The 21,841-nt window shown below is 41.6% G+C and overlaps 1 protein-coding gene across 10 annotated transcripts in view; it reads left to right on the forward strand.

The window, feature by feature from the left end:
* Window positions 1-21,841, forward strand: part of TIAM2 (TIAM Rac1 associated GEF 2) — a 329,759-nt gene that overhangs the window by 267,857 nt on the left and 40,061 nt on the right. Inside the window, exon 1 of one of the 10 annotated variants that reach the window (XM_075596954.1) lies at window positions 8,228-8,712. The exons of 8 other annotated variants lie outside the window; for them this stretch is intronic. In XM_075596954.1, the coding sequence (XP_075453069.1) occupies window positions 8,698-8,712 (15 nt within the window). In that variant the 5' untranslated portion in view covers window positions 8,228-8,697. Of the gene's footprint in view, window positions 1-8,227; window positions 8,713-21,841 lie in introns of those variants that run through there. One more of the 10 variants, XM_075596952.1, reaches the window with a different exon arrangement.

The raw sequence follows: 21,841 nt of genomic DNA on the forward strand, positions 1-21,841 counted from the left end.
TTATATTTGTTGCTGTTATAGTAGGTTTTTGTATCACTTCTAGTGCCACTGACTTTGTTAGTTTGCTGCTTTGTTGCCCTTCCCCACTGTAGGTACACTTTGATTTCCACACTATTTGCAATTTTGTACCCGGGTACAAATTCATATTTATCATGAGAGGATCACCGTGATTGCCCCTTGGGATGAATTGTCTCCACATTCATTCAGAGGAGATTATGTCTGTCTATGCACATTATCTTTTGTGCTTTACCTGCTGATGGTCTTTTCTCTATTTTTATTTGTTTTTATATTTTTTGTGTCCATAGTTGTGGCCAATAAATACTGTATGCGTTCATATTTTCACTTTGCCCCTGAGTGTCCCTGTCTTTAGTGGCAGATTTTTTGCCTAGTCTGTTAGGCTTCTTTCTTGTTTGCTATATTATGTAAATTATACCCACCAAACTTGACGTTACTCCCATCCATACACTGAAATAAGACTTTTGCATTGTCTGGGTGGCTGTAACGACGCAGGCATGAATTTCCCCCCACATTTTTGTTTCTATGAAAATTGGCAGATTGAAGTGAAACCTGATAAAGTGAACACATTTGGTGAATAATAAGGGTTTCTGTGGGGAAATCTATTGGCTGACTTCAACAGCTTCAGATATCCACCACATTTGCAGACTTAGCAAAGTGTTCCCCCATATCTATTGTGGATTCTGTTGGGCTTATTCATTCATTTGCAATACTGCTGATTTGCGGCACTGTCGCACAGAACCTTGCAGTTGAAGTCAATTGGAATTTTAATGAGTAACCCCCCACCCTCCCTTCCCCCTGTGATGGTTGACAATATTTGGCTTGCTGTTTTCCCCACATACCCAGTAAAAGTAATCTGGCCCAGACTTCCTTCCAAGTACAGTACCTCTTTTTACTTCCGTCACTAGACTTACTTGCATACTTCAGGGCTGTAGCAGTCCTTAAAAACAGTACCGTGTACCCTTTCCTTACATATATAGGGATATTGAAAACGCTCCATAATTAGGTCTCATGGGTTTTCAAGATCACAACAGTCATTTATTTTAATTAGTTAAATCTGTATTAGCAACGTTAGAGCTTATCTGTTAAGCCCCATTGACTTCTGTGCGGCAGAGCAGGATTGGCTCTTACATACTTTACTACCCAATAATTTTTACCCTTTGTCATTTTGACTGTGTTGCAACAATTCTGAAGATTTTCCATGCTGGGAAGGGACACAACCAGCTAAAAAAAAACAACAAATTGGACTAATTGTAATTATTCTGTAATCATAGAAAGTCTGATCACACCTTTGCAATTTTACTTCTACCATCCCATCTGTTTTCAAAGAGAAGGGGATTCACAGCAGGCTGTTTATATTATGATATTTACAATAGTCAAAATAATATGATCTTTCCAATAGTAAAGATTTCACATTTGTTTTATCTACTATTCAGTGATGTCACTTAAAATAAGAAATAGATGCAGTTCTGTGTTATTTTATTTGTTTTTCTATGATATTTTCTCTTTATTTCGGTAAATGATTACATTAAAGCAGCAATACTACATTCCCCCTTTTTTTCTTATTTGTATATGTAAAAGCATGTGGCAATGTATAATTCTACATTCTTACTTAAAATGGCAATCATGTGCTGTTCCTGTTATACATCTGTCAAAATCCTGATTGTGTAATTAACATAATGGCTGCTTCAGTCAGTGTAACTCAGCAACTACAATGTATTCTTATATTACTAAAGCAACATCTATTGTTACAGTTTACAGCTCAAATGGCTGGGGACATTGACAACAAATGATGACAAACAGGAAAGTTTTGCAAAGATCTTGCACTGCTGGGGAGGTGGGCTAAAACCTGCAATAGAAAACAAAGGGTGTTTTAAAACTCATTAAAAATGGCATTAAGAGTTGAATAATAATTACAAAAATACAGTAACTATTATCTAATACTAAACAACTGATTTATTTCACATTTTGCTGCTTTAATATTAATTTATTTTTAGAAACGTAGTAAAATTGCAAATAATTGTCAAACTTTTTACTTTCTGCAGCAAAACCACAATGAGAAACATTTCAGTTAAGACAAAATAAATGTTGTCAGACTGTAACTTGTACTTTGTATTTGTAAGAGCAAAACAAATGAATTATTCAAGCCCATTTTGTTATTCTCATTAGGAGGTCAGATTCATTTAGCTGCTTGTCATTATAGATGTTGCTACACATTTTACAGACTGTCATTGGGAGATGGAGGTCGCCGTTATGCACAATCATTACAACGAAAACATTTTGAGGGGCGTAACTACAGTATTTCCAATATGTTTGCCTGATGTACAGTATACCGACTGTTCTGTACAAATTAAAAAATATTATTAGACTCTGAATTGAAAGTATAGCATATTCATTTTGAAATACAGTGATGTCCATTGATGTATCTTTACGAAGCTTGGGTCTGCAGGCACTTTCTGCATTCGCAGCAAACCAGAGTTTTAATAAATTCTGCCAGATTTACTAAACTAACAAGTACAAGTCTTGCTTTGGGTTCTGTCAGCCAGGGGACGGTGGCGATCATGTGATCTTTGCTGCAGCGATCACAACAGCAAATGCCCAAAAGTCCGGCTGAAGTTAAGTGCACACTTGAAGAAGACACTTGGGAGTTGTCTAAAGCTTCTTGCATGAAAATCTTTCATGTTGGTCATTTTACAATGGGATATTTAACTTATCCTCCCTGGTAATTGATAACTCCCTTATGAAAGTCTTAGGGAGAGGTTTGTAATTTGCACTCACTAGTAATTTGAACAACTTTGAATTATATGTAGACCTACAAAGTTCATTAGAAAACTTGCGCTTTGCAGACATTTTTCTACTAGCACCCACAGCCACCATATACCAGATACTCATAACTCACTAGATACTGGTACTTTTACAACCAATAAACACGCTGTTTTAGCAGAGCTTATGGATTTGGTAGACCAGGGTACTTCAGATTATTTAGAAGATAAACCCATTATTCACTCACAACACAAACCGAAATCCGTATTTTATCCACACTACTCGAAAGGCCAATATATTGATATATTCAATAAACGTGAGAAAGATTTTGTGGATCTCTTTCAAACTCATAATTCTCGACATCATACTAAGGCAAACATCACAATTAAAGAAAAAATTATTTTGAAATTTTTAAAAACCAATACAGACATTATCATTCGTGAGGCAGATAAGGGGGGACAGTACTCCATGATAAAATTGATTACTGTAATGAAGCAGAGAGGATCCTTTTGGATCACATTTCTTATCGTAAACGTAAAAAGGATCCATGTGTTGAATATCTAGCAGAACTAAAGCTGTTGCTTAGTGAAGCACGTGATTCAGGAATTCTTTCCAAATTGGAATTTGAGAATCTTTACCGCCCTACTCCCACCATCCCCATATTTTATCACTTGCCCAAAATTCACAAATCACTTTCTAATCCCCCAGGGCGACCTATTATTTCAGGTATAGATTCACTCACTGCTAACCTCTCTCACTATTTTGATCACTATCTACAACCAATGGTGTGTACGTTACCTTCACATTTATTGGACATTTTATCGCTTCTCAACACTATCACTTGGGAACCCATATATGAATTAGCCACGTTAGATGTCCAGGCACTTTATACCAGTATCCCACACGATAAGGGTCTTCAAGCTGTTGATCATTATTTATCACTGTACGGTACACTACCACTTAAGCCAAGGGTGTGCAAAGTTGTGGAGCTGCGCCCCCCCCCCTTTTGCGACAGCCCCAGCGTTCGTACCCCACCTTCTCTTTGACTGCGGTTCATGCTACGTCACATGACCCTGCAGCGTCATTTGACACACATTACCATGGCGATGCATGTCACATGACTCCGCTGCGGTATTTGGGGCCGCGTTGCCATGGCGACGCATCCAGAAGACCACAGAACCCCGGTAAGTTGAGGTTGCAAAGACCTCACGCGGACCCCCGGCATTTAACTCAAATGCCTCGGGGAAGAGCGGGGGGCTGCTGCAACTGCCGCACCCCCCTAACAAAATCCCCACTGACTTAAGCAACATTCATTAATTCACAATTCTATTGAATTTATCCTCAAACACAATTATTTATTCAATCACGACAATTATGTGGCACTGCAATGGGAACATGGTTTGCACCTTCTTTTGCCAATTTGTATATGGGATGGTAGGAGTCACAACATATATGGGTGTCTGATGTTTCTCCTCCACATGAGATACATTGATAACGTCCTTGTAGTTTGGAACGGAGATGTAGAATCATTTCACACTTTTGTTCGTAATATCAATTCTAACCAATTTAACCTAAAATTCACTAGCGAATTGAATAAAGATCATATTACCTTCTTGGATTTAGAGATCTATATCCATAACAATAGTATTCTCACTAAAACACACTTTAAAAGTACCAATGTCAATACGTTCCCAGATCCAACCAGTGGTCATGAACAGAAATGCATCAATAATATTCCATTCAGCCAGTTCCTCCGCTTGAGGCGAAACTGTGTGGATGACACAGAGTTTCAAATACAATCTCAATTTCTGAGTGAAAGATTTAGAAGTAAAGGGTATGATGAGCATCTTATTGAAACTGCCTTCAAGAGAGCCTCTATCCAAAAAATAGAAACCTTACTAAAAAAAGAAAAGGAAAAATATCTCTAAATTCATAAACAAGAGAAAGAAAGATGCTCAAAATAATTCAACAACAGAGGATGCTACACTCTGTAATACACCTGATGACATTTCAATGTCAGATAAACCTACTCATTTTTGTGTTACTAAATTTAACAGCTCCCATAGATTAATCAAACAAACCATATCACAACATTGGCACATCTTACACATGGATCCAATTTTAAAAAACATACTTTAAAAAAAAAAAAAAACCCTGTTGTTTTTACCTGGTCCAAAACACTTAAAAATATATTAGCTCCTAGTTTATTAAAAGGTACTAATAAAAAAGTTTAAAAAGACCTCAGAGATAGTTTAGGCATAGTGGGAAATTTTAAATGATCAAAGTTCAAAGTCTGTGCCAAAATGAACCCTACAAAAACAATTACGTCACATGTCACAGGTACAAAGTATAATGTACAGTAACTAGTTTAATCAATTGCCTTCCACATATGTGGTTTCCATTTTAGAATGTAGCTGTGGACTAAAGTATATTGGCAGGACATTGGAGTGAATGTGTTGATTGGAGACGGAAGTCAGTGGTGACGGAAGTGACATCACTCCTGGCAGAAGAGGCCGTCAGTGTTGCCAGCTCCCACCAGGAGGAGTCGACGCTGGACAGAAGGGGAAACACAAACAACCTCCCCCCCTTCCCCCTCTGGCATATGCACAGAGAAGAGGAACGCAGAACTGGACGGATGGGGGAATGGACACAATTCAGCGGCTGAATCATGTGCTCTGACCTCTGTCCCCGCTTCGCACCCTGCTGCTGCACGGGCCGCCTTCCCCCTCAAGTGATGAGCGACCACCACCCCCCCCCCCCCTCCTTCGGCTGTGACTTCTGCCGGGGAGAGGGGGGGCCGGAGGGCATCTGATTCATCACACGTACACCACCCGCCCACCGGCATATGCGCGGAGAAGAGGAAGGCAGCCCTGGAGAGACGGTCCTGGGCTGCTAGCTCAGACAGTACAGCTGGGGGCTGGCAGCAGCTTGGGGGTCTCTGTCATGAGACTGCGGACTGAAGCGTTGGATGGAAGGGAGGGATGGCTGAAGACAGGAGAGGGGCTTGAACATTACTACCTGGGGGTCGGTGAGGGCGGACATGTGTTACGCAGTGGCCATAGAGAAGCTTAGAGTGGGGGCTGCTCCGGGCCAGGGGAACTTAGACCCCCCTCCCCCCCCCCCGAGTCTCCGCCATGTGAGGGGGGGGGGGGGAGTGAGGGCTGCACACAGAGACACACACACTGACTGATACACACACACACACACACACAAGGAATTCACAGTTACAATAAATATAGAAGTGTAAATAGCTAAATCACGCGTTCTAAGTCAAACTTCATTGCGTTTTGGCACTGAAATTGTATTTTGATTTTTAATTAAAAACATCACCATTACAAATACAATTTCTGTGACAAAACAGTGACAAAAGACGAAGTTTCACTTAAAATGCTCGTGCTCAGCACACACACACACTTTTTTTTATTGTGTCATTATTGTTCATATGACCTCATAATTGTCCTATTCAAGTCCATTTTCATCCATTCTTTTTCCTATATTTCCCTCTTGCAATTTTCAGTGCATCCCCCCTTTTTTCCCCTCCCCTCCCCTCCTTCACCTTTCTCCCTTATTCTTTAAGTTATGGTGTGTATTCTGTTATGTATTGTATATGTACACTGGCGACACACTTTATTCGAGCTCGGCTAGTCCCACGAATTCGGGTATACCCGGGTGTATTGAGGTTTGTGACTGTTTTCTGCCCGAGTGCATTGAGGTATTTTCCAGGCAGGGATTGAAGCATTTTATTCCCGCTGGCTGCAATACTGCACAGTATATATATATACTGCATTACAATTCATGAATTTATGCCATCTGGTAGACACGCGAAGCATTGCAGCCTATTAAATCCTAATCATTATCATTTAACAGATCAGCCGCCCGTCAGCCAGGCATGAACCCAGGCTGGGAAGGCAAACGCAACGGGGCTTGTCAGAGGTGAGGAGCGGCGCATTCCAGGTATCTGCCAGGTACATACTGGGTATTTGCTCGAATAAAGTGTGTCGGTGCAGTACCAATTTTTTATGCCAACTATTCATGAATCTATATGCTACTTTTTTATGCTCTAACCCATATCCATTTTTATATTATCAATTAATATATTTACACCAAATATTAATTCTATTGTTAACATAACAGCAACAAATCTATTTTACTAAGTACAATTTGTTTAAATTATCAATGTGGCTATTGGGTTTTTCAAGTGCCATGAATTATAACCAGTGGGCGCTTTTTCAAATTAACATCCCAATTAAGATTAGTGATTAATTAAAGTCAATTGAACTCCATGGATTTTGAAGATGTATATATCCGGATATGGGTGTAGCTTACTACCACCAGACGAAGCACCGTAGCGTGTGAAACACGTTGTGGTAGTAACATTTCCATGGTCCTGTGAAGCAGCCCACTGTATAGTTCCAAGATCCCAAGAGCTCGGAAGCGAGACGTGCTTGTATCACGAGTATATGGGACTTTTGAACCTGAAAGTAGAGAGTCAATGGTGAGAAGCAGCTGATCCCAGCACGCGGGATACACAGCTGAACACTTGTTTGGTCTCCGACTCCCTCTGGATCAGGAACTGGGCAACAACGGATGATTTTACTGGACTCCATTGAATTCCTGTCATTTTAGGCTGTGTCCATGGTTCCTGATTGCGTGCTGAGGGAAAGCGGGTGCTTTCCCTGGCCCTAGACTGCGTGCCGTCCGGGGGCATGTCGGGGGTGGGCCAGTGACGCCACGGAGCTGGTTCGCCCTCATTGGGCGAACTGCTCACGTGACCGGCCCTGCGCTCCGGCGAGCGCCAGATCTAAATTTTGTATAAGACCTACGCTTCCGCACGCTTGCGGAAGCGTAGGCGAGCCCCTACTAAAGCCGCTCCCATTGCGGCTGTAGGGGCTTACTGGTAAGCACCAGCACGCCTCAGCACGGGCGCTGACCATGCCCGAGGCCTTAAATGTAACTCTATACATACTTTCATTTGTACTGCTCAATACATATTCATCTGACCTTTGGTGCACTCTGTGTTCCCTTTCTCTAACAAATATCACACTCTACGACAAATCTATATTTTTTCCGGACCAATCATGTGTCCCATCATTTGACACAGTGAGGTTCTATAAACAAGATAACTCAATAATAAGAGACCTCACTTTCAATTGTGGAAACCTTTCCTAGGTCATCAAACAACCCCTACAATGGTGCATGAACTGAGGTAAACAGGTGGTAACAAGGCTAGTACATTTTAGGCCATTTCATGTACTTGTCACAACTTTACATTCTCTATAACCAACCAGGGCCAAATATACTAACCCATGCTATGCCATTGAATCAATTAAATGGCCTTACAGAGTTTTATAGAATAGCACCGTTTAGGAAATATGGGTTTCCCCAGCCTTCTAGAACTCAGTTGATTCAGTATTGCTTGATAATATGTCAATAGCAGTGTCTTATCAAGTAATTTGGGATTCACAGAGTAATAGATGTACTGGAAAGTCAGGTGTCCCTATTATTGCTTTGTGAAAACGTGGAAATGAAGTGCTGGGGGTGTGCAAGGAGGTTGTTAAAGATAATGGAAATGAAGTTGTCCTCAAACATTTTGAATTTGACATATGGCCGACGTCAAGGTAATAATCCAGGCTTAGTTAGCCTTCGTAACAGTATACTCCTCATCAGGGACTGTAAACACTCACTGCTCTTGACTAATCTGGATTAACAGTACTGAACAATTAGGCAGACATTTTCTTTGTCTCTTTCTATGGGCAAGCAGACTGCAGCAGAAATTCATACTATGGACACTTTTTATTCTGATGAAATGGAAGAAAAGTTCCTCCCAATACAATTAGTTTTACTTACAATAAAAGTGGCCTTGAAGACTACACTGAAAGATCTTTCCTCCTGCTTCATCTGCACAGAGGATTCAGACTCATGCATTACGGTATGGTAAGGGGTGCTATAATTCGGTTGCCTGTACTTTAATTCACAATGCTGCATATACCATGTATGGCCAAAGAAAAATGTGAATACATGCAGTTGCTTTTAGCAACAAGAGAACCATGTTTACCCATAGAGCTAAACTTGTCATTAGATGGAAGAAAATAATTCCTTTCTCACATTCTTATATGTGGTTAATTGTAAACAGAAAAAGTACAGTATAAGATTATATATATCTTTATATTTGCCCATTACATATCTCATGGAAACACTTATGTGGACTGGAGACTTCATATGTGTTATATATTTTGTGTGTGTGTTTATGACACTCTATAAAATAAATGTTACATAAAGGATAAATACTTAATACAAGATTGGTTGAAACACCAGATTTATCAAGGCAAGAAATCCCATTGAGTGTAGTTTTTCTTTGATAAAATTGTTGCTGTGGTTTTTATTGCCCCATTTTTGCCCCAGATTTGCACTTGGGAGACTTTGATAAATAGCCCCCAAATGTTATGTAACCCCCATTATTTCCCCTTAGAATCTCAGCCTTTTTATACAAAAATTGTGCATCTTTCCTACCTGTATTTTATCTTTTTCTAATTCTCCTCCCTTGTATATGAATTGTTATGCACTCCAGTTCCCGTTTTCCAATCAGCTTGTGAGTTGTGAAGTGTCCGTAGGAGGAATTGGGGAGGAGTTACATGTGCACATATTCTAATAAGATGTGTCACATTCTGTGTCTCTATGCGCCATTCTTTACCCCTTTTATTTGCCCAACAAAATCTGCCATATCTGAAGCGGTGTCAGTCTTAAAATGATGCATCAGATGTAAGAAACTGTTCTACACATCATGCTCCAGAGCAGTGAGTCTCTTACTCTGAGTTGTTATAGACCCTGATGCAGTGATCCAGCACTAGAAAGGTTAAATAAACACATAAGGTTAAATAAACACATAAGGCCTCGGTCCCGCTGCGCTCGTTGGCGCGGGCGGCAATGTAGCGAGTTCCCCACCAGCAGGGGAATCCTCGCGAGCTGGTCCCGGTCCCCACTGGCGGCACAGCTGACTACACGCTGTCGCGCGTCAGCCGCTGGAGACACCACAGAATGGTGTTTCCTAGCTTCGACGCGTGACGTGTGTGGCTGTGAGCCAATGGGGAGGGGAGGCTTCGGGAGGAGGAGAGGCTTCGGGAAGCGGGGAGGAGTGTGGAGTGAAAGCAGGTGAGTGCCTTTCTCTGTGTGTGTGCCTGTCTGTGTGTGTGTCTGAGTGCGTGCGTGCCTGTCTGTGTGTGTATGTGTGTGCCCGAGTGCGTGAGTGCCTGCCTCTGTCTGTGTGTGTGTGTGTGTGTGTGTGTGTGTGTGTGTGTGTGTGTATGAGTGCTTGAGTGCCTGCCTGTGTGTGTGCGCGTGTGTGTGTGTGTGTGTATGAATGAGTGCCTGCGTGTGTGTGTTTAAACTTACTTTCCAGCTCCAGCCCGAGTCCGTGGAGGGAGGGGGGGGGGGGGGAGAGTAGCGGGTCCCTCCGCTCAAGCCACGCCCCCCCTCCATGTCAAACCGCCCACCACCCGCCCACCTCCCGCTCTGGCTCCCGCTCCCTACAGACCGCATATCGCGGTCTGTGTATCTCAGCGCACCGCCTGTCAGCAGTGCGGGTGCGCTGACTCTGGGAGCGGGGCCTTAGCCTAATTCCGACTGAAAAATGGCATAGTTCTAATAATAATGAATTCATTATACTTAAATTTTATTTTAAACAAGAAATGTTCATAGATCTTTATTTACATCTTTTCTATCTATGACATTTTGTGTATACGGGATATTTATTAGTGGGATAATATATAAAGTTGCTTTGCATCATCTGGTGCTGTTTTTTTGTCCCAAGTTTGCAGCCAGGAGAGTTTGATCAGTAGTGTCTGTAGTTTTCATTGCCTGGACACTCAGCCTACCTTTCCCAGAAATCATTGTGAGAAAATAGCCCACCCACAATTTAGCTAGCACAAATTTTTGCCTAATCAGACGGCTATATCCAAGAGGCTTGAGGGGAAAAAATAATCTGTGTTCAAAGGAGTTTTATGTCTAAATGGTAAGAGTAACCCATCAGATATTTGTTTACAGTTATGTCTTTCACAATGATTTAATCTTCTGTTTCATCCTAACAACACAATTGTATTACATGTATTTAAGCTAAAAGTTTACACGGCTAATAAGAGTGGCTTTTCTTCTCTAATCTAATGTGACTCTGTTAGCTGGGATCAACAGACGATTATGTAAACGATTATTATGTAAACGGCTTCTTTTACGTCCCATTTCAGAATTAACTGCACACTTTATTTTGAAACATACATGTGTCATTAGGACCACAATTAATTTTGGTCATAAAATGAAATGCTTGTAGTATCCATGGTTTAAAAATATGGTATTTATCTCTTTGTTCCTTACATTAACCATTTCTACGCATCAACGGCGTTGTATCTAGATTTGCAAGGTGGATTTTCTAAACGGAAATGCAACACAGGTGTTACAATTTAAATGAGATACAAAAAGCCTGATGTTAGGGGAATGTCGGCTGCCAGAGTAAGTTCAGCCTGTTATTCGCCCTGCCCCCTTGTAGTAGCTAGGATGTTGGCTGTTCATAGCTGCTCCTCTAGTGTTAACTATATAAGGTTTTCATCCTTTTAAAACCAAGCACTGGACGTAGTGCTCCGTTTCTCTCTCTTCTTCGTTCATCATAAAACCAAGCAGGGCCTGACCTATTTTAGCTTTAAAATATTTAATTGATTCCTCTTTGTTTGCCAAATAAGTGGATTTGTTTTAGATAACAGGATTGTTTGGAGTCTGATTCCTGCTCTCAACCTGTTAATTGTCATTTTGCTATTTTTCTGTTTCAAAGTGCTGTAGATGACACACACAAAAAAACTGGCGAAGAAAAAAATATTTACATTTATGATGGACAAAATCCCTGTGAAAGAAGTGGGGGTTTGTCTTTGATAAATGAGCTGTGTGTTTTAAACCGTTATGGAAACTTTGTAAAAACTCAAGAAATTTGTTTCATTTGTATGTACAGTGGTGAGAAAAAGATTGTTAACCCCTTAGGATTTTCACATATTTCAAACCTAAAATTTTATTAGATCTTTATCTAAGTCCTAATAATAAAGTTAACCTGAACAAATTAAACAAAAGCATGATACTTTTTCAACATTTATCCACAAATGATTCAACATTTAATATTCATGTGTGAAAAAGTATGTGAACCTTTTAGATTCACTACCTGGTGGCGCCCCCATGAGCAGCAATAATTTCAACTATGTATTTCCTGTAACTGCTGGTCAGTCTATCACATCAGTTTTGAGGAATTTGGGCCCATCCATCCTTACAGAACTGCTTCAACTCAGTGACATTTGAGGGCTTCCTTGCATGGACAGCTCGCTTCAGGTCCTGCCCCAACATTACGATGGGGTTTAGGTCCGGATTTTGACTAGGCCATTCTAAGACGCAAAATGTCTTCTTCTAAAGCCATTCTTTTGTAGATCTGCTTGTATGTTTATGATCATTGTCTTGCGGCATGATCCACTTTGGTTCAGCTCACGGACGAATAGCCTGACTTTCTCCACTAGAATGTTCTGATACAATGCAGATTTCATGATTGTGTGAATGATGGCAAGCTGTCCAGATCCTGAGGCAGCAAAGCCGCCCCAAACTGTCACACTTCCACCACCATGCTTAACAGTGTGAATGAGGTTCTTCTGTTTGAACACAGTGTTTGGTTTTCACCAAACATAACGTTTATTTTTCCTAGATTTTGCAAAGGCTTGACCAAGGAGGCGCGAGCTTACCCCCCCCCCCCCCTCTCCTATTACCCCTCTACATAAAACATACAAATAACGAGAGGACAGATTTAAGGAGGTAAAAGGCCGCGGCTTATTTATTAAACACAAATGGGGATAGCGTACCACCTGTCCACGCCAGAATGCTCAGAGCTGGGCAACGCAAAGGGGGCACCCGGAAGTACGTCCCGGTTACCTACCCCCTCGCTTCAAACCCCCCCGGTTACCAGCCCCGAGCCACTTCTGGCGGGACAAGCACCTACCCCCCCCCCCAACTGCCGCCACCAACGGGCCTGTTTAACCCCCTTAAATCAGACCCGTACCGCCATACCCCTATGACCTCTTCCAATCCTTCCTGTAAATCATTATTAAACATGTCCACCCCAACATCTGACAACTGTACCCCATCCTCCCTAAACCAGCCACCCAATTTAAAACTGAACTGTGGGTGACGAATGACCCAACCCCCACATTGAACCAAGAAATTCCCCACCTTCCTGTTTAACCTCTTCCGCGTCTTGTTAACTCTCCCCGGGATACGCACACCCCTCCAAACCAACCTGCATATTATCTCGGACCAAACTAATTGCACCCCTGGCCAAAACGTTAACATACGCGCCAAATCTTGCTTAATCTGCTGGAATAAATCAATCGACCGCAATTTTGCCACATCATTACCCCCAACATGAATAATGATGATGTCCGGTGCCCTCCTACCCCTGGCCCTAGAAATTAGCAGCGGAAAAAGCCGTCCCCAACGCATCCCTCTCATCCCCCACCACGTTACCTACACCTGCTCCATACTCAAACCTAAATTCTTTCCGTAGGGGCGCGAATTCGCCCTCTTCCCAGCCCAGTGTACCATTGAGTCCCCCACGATCCAAATTACCACGGAATCTACGCCAACCTTGCACTGACCTCCTCACCTCCCTCCTCCACTTCAAACTTGTCAACCAACAAATGGAACCACTTCCTCCCAATTCTATCCAAAGTCATGGAAAAATGTGTCCACTCCCAATTAAGCGATTACTATACCAAGACAAATTTCCCTAGCCAATTCCAATCTGGCTTTCGTCCCAAACACTCCACCGTAACTACCCTGCTAAAAGTTTGCAATGAAATCCAGTGTGGAATGGAACGGGGACAACTCACTGGTGCAGTATTCCTAGATTTTGCAAAGGCTTTTGATACAGTTGATCATGCTATCCTGCTTAACAAACTCCAGAGCTCTGGAATAGGGAAACATGCTTTAAACTGGTTTCAGTCCTACCTATCAGGAAGATCCCAACATGTGTCCATTTCAGGCTCTAACTCCAACCCCCTGGATATCACCTGTGGTGTCCCGCAAGGCTCTGTTCTGGGGCCCCTACTCTTCTCAGTGTTCATTAATGATCTTCCCACAGCTTGTAAGGAAGCCTCAATACACATGTATGCAGATGACACAATCCTATATGCACACAATCATAGCCTCTCTGACCTTCAACACATACTTCAGTCTGACTTTTTGAGACTCGAAAACTGGATTTCCCAAAACAAACTGTTTTTAAACACTGACAAGACTGTAACAATGGTATTTGGGACCAAGACTAAATTTGTAAAGCTTCCAGTGACTGAGCTCCTGATTCGAACCAACGCTAACACCACCCTAACACCTGTCACTAGTTTTAAATACCTGGGCTTATGGTTTGACTCCCACTTAACATTCGGGATGCACATTGATACCCTGACAACCAAGACCTATGCCAAACTAGGGGTACTTTACAGGAACAAATCCTCCCTAAGTCTCCTGGTCAGAAAGCGTATCGCACAGCAGATGCTAATGCCAATTATTGACTATGGAGACATAGTATATGGCTCGGCTCCTCAAACCCACCTTAGCAAACTTGACACCCTCTACAATTCAATTTGTCGTTTTGTTCTCCAATGCAACTACAACACACATCACTGCGAAATGCTCAAAGAACTAGATTGGTCAACACTAGAGTCTAGGCGCAAAGTTCACCTTTCCTGTCTTGCCTTTAAATTCTTCATGGGCAAGCTACCCAGCTACCTGAACAAGCTCCTCACCCCTACCACCTGCAGCACTTATCACCTGAGATCAGACTCCAAAAGACTATTCATGGTCCCAAGGCTCAACAAAGTATCCGGACGTTCCTCCTTCTCCTTCCGTGCACCCCAAAACTGGAACAACCTACCAGAGACTCTCACATCCACCACCAGTTTAAGTTCTTTCAAATCTAAGGCTGTCTCACATTTTAACCTGGTCTGTAACTGTTTCATACGCTCATAATATACATTTTCTTTAACTGTGCACACAATGTCTTGTATATAATGTATACCCTGTTCATTTATGTAACTGTACTTGTAACCATGTACTATTTGTTTTACTCTGTGCCCAGGACATACTTGAAAACGAGAGGTAACTCTCAATGTATTACTTCCTGGTAAAATATTTTATAAATAAATAAATATTATTGAGGCCAAAAAGTTCCACCTTTGACTCGTCTGACCAGAGACCATTGTTCCAGAATTCTTGTGGATCATCTATGTGCTCTTTGGCGAACTTCCGATGGGCAGCAATGTTCTTTTTAGAGAGCAGTGGTTTCCTCCTGGCTATCCTTCCATGAACACCATTCTTGTTCAGTCTTTTTCTGATAGATGAGTCATGAACAATCACATTAGCCAGGGCGAGAGTGTCCTGCAGATCCTTGGATGTTACTCTGGGGTTCTTTGCGATTTCCTGGATGACATGCCGGTTTGTTCTTGGAGAGATTTTGGTAGGACAACCACTCCTGGGTAGAGTGACTGTGGTCTTGAACTTTCTCCATTTGTAGACTCAGTCTGACAGTGGATTGGTAGAGCCCCAAATCCTTAGAAATGGTATTGCAACCTTTTCTAGACTGATTAGCATCAATTACTGCTTTTCTGAGGTCCTCAGAGATTTCTTTTGATCGTGGCATGACGTGTTTCCACACACCTGTATGTGAAGACCAAACTCACAAAGTTTCTGTTATTTATATAGGGTAGCATCTCCCAAACTCATAACTAAAGATCTACGTAATTATATGAACACCTGATTCTAATTATGCCCTTTAATTTAGCTGATAAAACCAGGGTTTCACTTACTTTTGCACATACCCCGCCTCTTAATTACTCATTGTTTGTCTAATTCATATATCATTTTGTTTCAAAAGATATGGAATTGGTTAATATAAACCAAAAGAAAAGACTGGTTATCATCGACAAATGATGGAATTTTCGTAATCATCATTGGGGGTTCATAAACTTTTTCTCGCCACTGTGTGTGTGTAATGTTCGTGCTCCCCACAAACCAGCACCAGACAGCGGGGCTGAGGTGGGGATAGGTAGACACCGACCGTAGACCACGAAGCTGGGTCCGGATTGCGAATTCCGTGGTCATGCGTAGCCAAGTCGGGGTTGGAGAAGGCAGAGTAAACGTATTCCAAGCTAGAGTCAGAGCAGGCGGCACAGGAGCATAGGTCGAGGTCACAGGCTGGGGTCAGCATGAGGAACACTTTAGCGAGGAGCTTCAGCATAGGCGCTTCAGCGGAAAGCTTCAGCATAGGTGCTACAGCGCAAGGGATGGCCTCTGGAAGCAGGATATGCAGACAGGCCACAGGAACACTGAGAGCTTCAGTGTAGATGCTTCAGTGCAAAGTCTGCCTGGAACAGGGAGCTTCATGAAGGCCTCTGCAAGGAGGATATGCAGACAGACCACAGGAACTAGGAAGCTTTAGTGCTGGGAATCCAGCGCTTCAGCACAGGAAGGGCTAAGACAGGGCAAGCACAGGTTACCAGGAACACAGTGATTCCAGAATTATGCTCAGCAGCTTCCTGGGGGGGGAAGGGCTGACTCTAAATAGCATAAACAGCCAATAGGGGCAGAGCTGCATAGAAGGCAGCATCAAGCAGACTGCAGTGTAATTCCAGAACCAGGTGATTCCAATTGCCAGTTCAGGGAGAGATTTGTCTGGAAGCTCTATAGCTCTGTAAGGGTGAGTTCCAGCCAAACCCAGGAGTGGATCCCTTAGTGTGCGTGTGTTTATAATCTGAAAAAGTACAATAGGCACAACTACATCACTGTAATTAAGCATGTGTCATAAGTAAATAGATAAATAAAGATACTTCACCTAAGCCAGATGGATTAGAAAAAATCATGTTTGATTGTTCAATTCACATTAAGAAAGAAGTATTGTCAACCAAATAAGTCAAAACCAAAACAAAACCTTGTGTTCGATTCTGGCATTTGCTCCCTTTAAGGCCGCCCATTCCTTCCCCTGCCACTATTACGTGCTAGCATTGGCAGGGGAATGGAGGATGTTTAGTGAGGTGGATATGTGTGTGTGGAGAGAGATCTGTCATGGGTTAAAGCAGCAAAACATGTGGAATCATCATGGTTTTTGTTTTAATCAGATCTGTAGTATTAGATAATATTGACTGTTTTTTTGTTCAACTTTGTAATGAGTTTTAAAACACCCTTTGATTTCTGTAGCAGGCTTTAGCCCACCTCCCAAGCAGTGCAAGATCTTTGCTACACTTTCCTGTTTGTGATCATTTGTTGCCAATGTTGCCAGCAGTTTGAGCTGTAAACTGTAACAATAGATAATGTTACCTTAGTAATATAAGGATACATTGTAGCTGCTGGGCTACACTGACTGAAGTATTGATTGAAACAGAAAGATGGGCACACAATCAGGATTTTAACAGATTTATAACAGTAGCACCAAACGATTGCCAGTTTAGGTAAGAATGTTGAAATATACATTGTCACATACTTTACATATGCAAATAAGAAAAATAAAAAGTCGAAAAGTAGTATTGCTTCTTTAACACCATTAATTTATCTGTTTTGAGAATATATATATATATATATATATATATATATATATATATATATATATATGAACAAAAAACAAACAAAAGCGCAAGCTCCATAGCACGTAACTGAGTAAAAAATAAGGTACATTTATTTAAAAAATCAGCAACCCATAAGAATGTGCACTTACAGGATTTCAAACAGAACCATTCGTGGGAGAGAAATCTCTATTGTGGTCATCTGCGGTGGTAGGGTGAGTCCCAGGTTTGCAGAGTGGATGTAAACAGCCCAGGTTCACCATGAACTCCTATCCCGAATTGGCAGCAAGATATAAAGGCATCCAATGCCTGCACGTCCTTTGCTCCCTCATAAAATGATTGCTAACACTTGAAATTACTGCCAGCCGGAGCGCAGGGAAGCCAGGGACTCCAAATACACCAACACAAGCGCGATGACGTCACAGCTCTACGCGTTTCGTCACACTGCGGCGACTTCGTCAGGACGTGCAGGCATTGGATGCCTTTATATCTTGCTGCCAATTGATGGTGAACCTGGGCTGTTTACATCCACTCTGCAAACCTGGGACTCACCCTACCACCGCAGATGACCACAATAGAGATTTCTCTCCCACGAATGCTTCTGTTTGAAATCCTGTAAGTGCACATTCTTATGGGTTGCTGATTTTTTAAATAAATGTACCTTATTTTTTACTCAGTTACGTGCTATGGAGCTTGCGCTTTTGTTTGTTTTTTGTTCATAGATTCCAAAAGTGGTTGGCTATACCACTCCCCTTAAAGCTGCAAAGAAGCTCCCTGGATCTTCTATTGGGACTATATTCCTCTCTGGATTTTTTGTTTGAGTGGAACATTCAATTTGGATTTTCCTTTTTTTTCACTATCACGTTATGGTTTCTAGATATTATTAGGTTAAATTGTGGTAATTTTAATTTATTTTAATATTTTAAATATGTTATTATAATTTATCATTTATTAGGGTTATTTCACATCCTCTTTAGAGCTACTTAATTTTTGTGTTGTCTTTGAGATTATATATATATATATATATATATATATATATATATATATATATACTCAAAATCAATCAATCTCAATGTGAGTAGAAAGAGATGTTTTGGGGAAGATTAAGATGAGTAAAATTAATCATAACAGAACTGTGCAATTGTTTATTGCCACTAATAATCACTTGCAGTGTTCACGTATATTTTATTATTATTATTATCTTTTATTTTATAATACCAACATTATTTTTATTTTCATTTTTTTTTTCTAAAGAGCTTGTAAACGACATAAATAGGATGAAAAAAAATGCTCCTGTTAAATGACATTAAAAAAAAAAATCAAATTCTCTTCTCACAATCATTTCTAGTTGTGTTTCATAGATTATCTGTTGGTTAGTGTTTTGTTCACCCAAGTGGGATAATACAAAATAAGGAAACATATTCTATATTTCATTACAGTTTGCGTGATCTTTCTAGCTACTGTACTACATTTACTAATATTAAGTCTAGTGGTGGTTTTGTGTCACTGTAGCTTAGTTTATACAAGAGGGATAATAGATCAGAAAGATATATTTTACAGTTTGCGCCATCTTTCAATCCACACACAAACAAGACATTTACTGCTAATTTGATATGAGTTACATTTTTTTTCAATTTTAAAGTAAAAGTTTCATTGTCAACTCAACAGAAAATGTTGTGTATTTGGGAGTCTGGGACAGGCAGCACGTCCAAGCCGGATTCAGACTTTTTCTCTACATTGTGTAGCTCTACTCACATTTTTGTGACATGGGCGATACCCATAACAGCAGTGAGATGTAGCCTTTGAGCACTAGGCTACCTGTGGATAGGGGAAAGACAGAACACTTTAATCTGTAGCCAAACTAAGTGTAAGTGAGAGCACAAGAAAACTGTTCCTGGTAGTACATATTCTGCAGCTAGAATCCTTCCAAAGAAAACAGGGGAGTGCAGCTTGCAGCCATGAAACGTATTACAGAGATGACATACAGTGAATCAGAAATGTAATATGACCGGCTCACAAATGGCTACTCACATGAAAGTAGCAAAATAAGGGGCAGTCATCCAACTTAAAGGGGTGGATGATCCCTGTGGGTGGTGCAGCAACTACCAGCAACCGATCTCCAAGAAAGAGAAAAGGACCAAATAGTGTAGACAGCAAAAATATATTCTTATAACACAATAAAAATGGAGGCTTACACTTAGGATGATTTCAAACAGCATTCAACAGCAAATGACAAGTACACAGTGAGTCGCGATCTTTCTGTGAATCGTGTAGATCTCTGCTGCTGCTTCTGAGTGCTCCCGCATCCACGCCGGCGGTCCGCGTCACTTCCGGTGCGTCTGGGACTTCCAGATTCCGTGGTGAGGGCTGCAAGCTGCGCTCCCCTGTTTTCTTTGGAAGGATTCTGCATGCAAGACTTTTGAAACGGTCTCAAAATAAGGGTTGAGTGTGTTTGTTTAGCCTCCTATTTTTGCACTTTAGTTCACTGTTTAGTTAACTGCAAACACAGGCAAATCTCCTCCATTCCCTCACCCCTAACACCCATTGGAGCCAATCCCGAATTTACACCAGCTCACAACTCAAATATCTTTAAGCAATGGGATGAGAAAGGGCTCTCTAGGTTAGGAGACATGCAACAGGGAGGGAAAGTTAAATCATTCATGGGAATAAGAGAGGAATATAACATCCCAACCACACAAATATTCCAATACATACAACTGGCCCACTATGTTTCCGCAATCCAACCAAACGACACCTGGAATAGGCCACTCACCAACTTTGAGAGCCTATACCAAAGAGGTCACTACAATAAAGGAACGATTGCCCAACTCTATCAGGTACTTTTAAAACAATATGACGACCAAACAAGCAAAAACATTCTAGACTGGGAACACGACATAGGAAACTCCCTAGAGGAAGAGGACTGGGCAGAAATCCACGAAAGGACAGCTAAAGCTTCCCGATGTTCCCTAATCAGAGAAACCAACCTGAAAGTCCTACACAGATGGTATTACACACCAGCCCGCCTCCACTCCTTTTTCCCGCTAACCTCCCCAATGTGTTGGCGTAACTGCGGCCAAATAGGCACATTTAAACATATATGGTGGACTTGCCCCAAAATCATCCTATTCTGGGGAAGAGTTAGACGCCTAATAGAAGAAGCAACAGGGGTAGAGCTAACATGGGACATAGAAACAGTGCTCTTACTAAAACCGACAGACGGACTTGAGAGAAAAATAGACTTTTTGATAACGCAGATCCTCTCCGCAGCCAAAAATTTAATAGCAAGACATTGGAAAAAGAACGACCCACCCCCGATCAACGAGGTATTGCACAAAATAAACTACATAATGACGATGGAGAGACTTACAAGCCTAATACACGACAGACACAACTCCTTCCTGACGATATGGGACCCCTGGGAGACATACATATGGAAGAACCCAATAGGAACCATAAAATAGTAAGGAAACCAGTAATAACTACTAAAGGTTAGGTAGACCTAGACCTAGCATAGGATGTGACAAGTATCATAGAATGTTTGCTTCTTGCATGAAGCCAGTGATGGATGCTACCCCACCGCCCTACCCCCCCTCCCCACCCCAAAACCCTTTTATTTTCTGTACCCCCCTCCCCCCCACTCCCTTCCCCCCTTTATATGTTAATATGATTTCTGAAAAAATAAAAAAATATATACGTTAGTTCACCTTATACTATCACTCGTTTTGTCATTATATAGTGGCACCTATATATTTTTGGGCACTCATTGAATGCACTTCACTAGGTTTGTTAGAGCGCTATCAAGCACCTTTTCTGTTTTATATTCTGCAGCTACCCCACACACAAAGCATAGTGTAAACAGGTTGTGAGTAATGTACTGTACTGAAGAAAAATGCATTTGAACAAATCGGCCACAGGGGGAGAGAGAATATCAACATGCACTTATATTGCCCTGTATCCAGCAACCCACCAAGCAATCTTCTTCCACCGAGTAACAAAAGCTCAGCTTGCAAGAGTGCTAGCGATGTACGGCCCGTCATTCTTGTAATTGGAACCTCGGAGTCCGAGAGAAGAGCAGTGGGATGTGCTTGTTTCTGCTGTGGTTGGTACTGTTGCTACTACCAATAGGCCTCCATCACAGTTTAATGAATAACCCACGTAGCACATTGCCATGTTTCCATTAGTGGTTTTGCACATTAATTTTAAACTTTCAGGTCTTGGATTTATAAGGACACCATTTTTAGTATAATTCGTAACCCTTTGAGTGCTGGAAGGGCAGCAACAACTGAGTGCAGTAGCCCATCCGGCACTCGTGATCTCTCCGTCACAGATGATGGAAGGGGAGGTGACCTCGCCTTCAGTTCGTCTTGTTGATCGATCACACTATGTAGCGCAGAGCGTGATCTCCCCTACAAAAACTAGCAGGGCCTTTAGGACGC

The sequence above is a fragment of the Ascaphus truei genome, chromosome 4 (genome assembly GCF_040206685.1).
Source record: "Ascaphus truei isolate aAscTru1 chromosome 4, aAscTru1.hap1, whole genome shotgun sequence".
NCBI classification, from domain to species: Eukaryota; Metazoa; Chordata; class Amphibia; order Anura; family Ascaphidae; genus Ascaphus; species Ascaphus truei.